Source organism: Panicum hallii, unplaced genomic scaffold (assembly GCF_002211085.1).
Source record: "Panicum hallii strain FIL2 unplaced genomic scaffold, PHallii_v3.1 scaffold_42, whole genome shotgun sequence".
Classification (NCBI taxonomy): Eukaryota; Viridiplantae; Streptophyta; class Magnoliopsida; order Poales; family Poaceae; genus Panicum; species Panicum hallii.
The window spans coordinates 122,949-125,917 of NW_020356184.1; the positions used below are offsets into that span (position 1 = coordinate 122,949).

Here is a 2,969-nt window from a genome sequence, read left to right on the forward strand (position 1 = left end):
AAAGGGATCTCATCAATTGGCGCCTTTCCTTTCGCGACCCTTTCCCAATGGAAAATGTTGACGAGATCGTCTCTTTTTGTTCTTTTTCTGAACGGGGATTGGCCCTCCCCACTTGTTCATTCTTCCGTGGCCTTCTTTATTTCTACGGGATTGAGCTTCAGCACCTCAACCCTAACTCAATTTGCCACATCTCCATTTTCATCCACTTCTGTGAAGCCTTCCTCGGAATTGAGCCCCATTGGGCTCTTTTCCGCTATCTTTTCCGCATGAAGCCGCAGCCCACCTCAAAAGACCCATCTGCGATAGGGGGCGCTAGCATCCAGCTTAGGCAACATGCCAGTGAGAAATATATCTTACAAATTCCTATCCAATGTCCCCGGGTGGAAGCAGCAATGGTTCTATATTGCAAACCACGCCCCCGAACTCCCTGCGCGTTCAGGCAGATCTCCCGTTCAGCGCCCCGAGTGGACCCTGGAGCCTGCTCAGGCAGAGATGGACCAAGTAAAGGAGCTGCTAGAGTTGATCACCGTGCACAAGGAGGCGGGGGTAACCGGGGCATCCGTAATGATGTCATTCTTTAAACGACGAATCCAACCCATCCAACAGCGCCACACATTAGGATTCGAGTACATGGGAACTAAAGACCCATCTCGTATGTGCGCAGAGGAACTCGGAGATGATGCAGCGCTTGTTCGCGTCAAGCGAATTCTACTGGACGTGGAAACCGTTCCATACGTTCCAGCAGGATTTTCAGCCCAGAACCGGCCACCATCAGTAAGTAGTCGACTTCTTGACTTCTTTTGTGATGTTGTGAAGTATAACTGACCGATAAACTTGTCACAAGATCGAACGGCGTTATACCGAAATTACCCGCCGCAACCTGATCTGCCCCGACCATATCACTTGTTGCCCAGCGCCGCGGCCGAAGCAAAAAGAGCAAAAACTGCTGGCAACGAGTCGGCCGAGGGCAGCCGGGTGACCGGGGAGAGGGCGCAAGCAAACAACTCCTCCGGATCATCCGTGGAATTATCTAACGACGCACCTCTAATTTCCCAGCGGCGCCGGGAGATGCGGAAACGCAAAACCAGCACCGCTGACCCCGCCGGGTAAGTGCTTGTCAAACTATAAAGATATCGAGTTGTTCTGCTGAATACTGATAATAACGCTGTTTGGCAGTCCTTCGTCTTCTTTGCCCAGCCCCCAGCGCCAAAGGGTAGTCGAAACACCCACAACCGGGAATGATGCACCAGAAGCTAGACCCACAGAGGCCGATGGGGCGGACCCGTTGCCTTCTCCTGCAGATGATGTAACGATCACCGTGGCGGGCGCTGTATCGGGGCAGCTCGCACCCTCGACTGAAGCAGCTCTGCCGCCAGCAGTGAGTTCCGTGGCCATCGCCACACCAGCGCTGCCAGCCCCCTCGACTTGTATACCTGCAGCTCCAGCCGCAAGCGCCATGGTGAAGAGGCCATTGAAACTGGTGTTGAGGAAACCAACGATAATCCGATCCCAAGTGTAAGTAATGTTCTCGATCTTGCCCTAAGCCATGTATGGTAATCACAGTAATGATGCGTTACTGTTGTCTTGAACAGATCAGCAGTGGCGGTGACGCTGGACGAGCCAGAACTCGAGTTGGCTCCTCCAGCCCCCGAGCCCTCGCCCGAGTAGGCCGACGCACCGGAACCAGCAGAAGGGGTAGATGTGGCCTTGCCCGACTCACCGCCGCCCGAGCTCCAGCACGCGGAACTCGAAGCCACTGGCGATGAGCAAGTCGAGGCCGCTGTTACCGTACCCGCCGAGGTTGCAGGTAGATGATCGAGCTGTCTTCTGCCATAATCGTCGCTGTGTTAAACATTGTCCTTTGCAGAGACCATGCAGCCATCAGTCTTGGAGGATGCGGGTACTTCTGGCGAAGCACCCATGCTGCCAACCCCTGGAGGAGAGATCGACGACGCACTCCAAGTGATGCGCCTCCCAAGGGATGACCTAAGCCGCGTGCGGCAAATGATCAAGGCGATCGATAAGTTTGCCCTGGTAAATCTTGACTAAATCGCTGGTAACTGTATGCTCAAGTTATCTGTCGCTGACGTCCGGAAACGTGCAGGATATGAGCCAGAAAGCTGATGAGCGGGCTGTGAAACTGGAAGTGTCTGCCAAGTGTATTGATGAGCTAATGCAGGAGCGGGTCAGCTTCGAGCAGACCATCATCGAGCTCCAAGGCCGACTCAAGGAGCAGCGAAAAACCCATCAAGGTACGTTGAATTCCATTCTCAAAATCGTACCCGTAGTCTGAAACCTGCTTATCACCGCAGAACTTAAAAAACTCTTAAATTATAAAGAGGGGTTGCTTACTGATTTGAAGAACATGCTGAATCGACACGCAGATGAAGTCGAGAGTCTACGGAAGGTGATGGCCGACACAGAGAAACAGTTCGTCGACTGCCTTCAGCAGATCAAGACTCTAGGCGAGGAGAAGGAGCAGCGCCAGAAGGAACTCGACGACTTAAAGGCAGCAGCCCAGGAACTCGTAGAGATGGTGGACCCTCGAGAAGACGGTGCTGAAGATGAGCCACCACTGCTGGATCGACTTCGCGGGGCACCGTAAAAGATCCTCAACTTCATCACTGAGGCTGCCACAACATACGTGGGTCATGCTTTAGGCCTTGTGAAGTCCTTCTGGCCAAAGGCTCGGCTAGGAGTACTCGCAGGGGGCACAGCTACTGATTGTACTGATGAAAACTTCCACGAGTACTTGCTAGAGGTTTGGCCAGTAGCTGAAAAAATTGTAGAAAACATGGTCCAGGATTGAACCGTTAGTATTTATGACATTTGTAATATAAGAAACCACCTTAGTCCTCCTGTGGCCTTATATGAAGTCTGAGATCCTCGTCTGCTCTGTAGCAGGGACATGCTACCTCTGAGTGCAGCGACTCAGAGAGTAGTCGAAATAGCTCTTCACTTGAGCTCAT

At 52.8% G+C, this 2,969-nt stretch overlaps 1 protein-coding gene across 2 annotated transcripts; it reads left to right on the top strand.

Annotated features, from left to right (window-relative positions):
• Nucleotides 1–452: 452 nt before the first annotated feature.
• Nucleotides 453–2,753, top strand: LOC112878591. Of its 2 annotated transcripts, XM_025942848.1 has the most exons (6): nt 453–1,106; nt 1,177–1,515; nt 1,593–1,807; nt 1,868–2,034; nt 2,105–2,252; nt 2,385–2,753. In XM_025942848.1, the coding sequence occupies exons 4-6, from the start codon at nt 1,873–1,875 to the stop codon at nt 2,603–2,605; spliced, it is 531 nt and encodes a 176-aa protein (XP_025798633.1). In that variant the 5' UTR covers nt 453–1,106; nt 1,177–1,515; nt 1,593–1,807; nt 1,868–1,872; the 3' UTR covers nt 2,606–2,753. The 2 variants fall into 2 exon arrangements, with proteins under 2 accessions (XP_025798633.1, XP_025798631.1); XM_025942846.1 differs by having other exon boundaries at nt 453–1,515.
• Nucleotides 2,754–2,969: the final 216 nt, after the last annotated feature.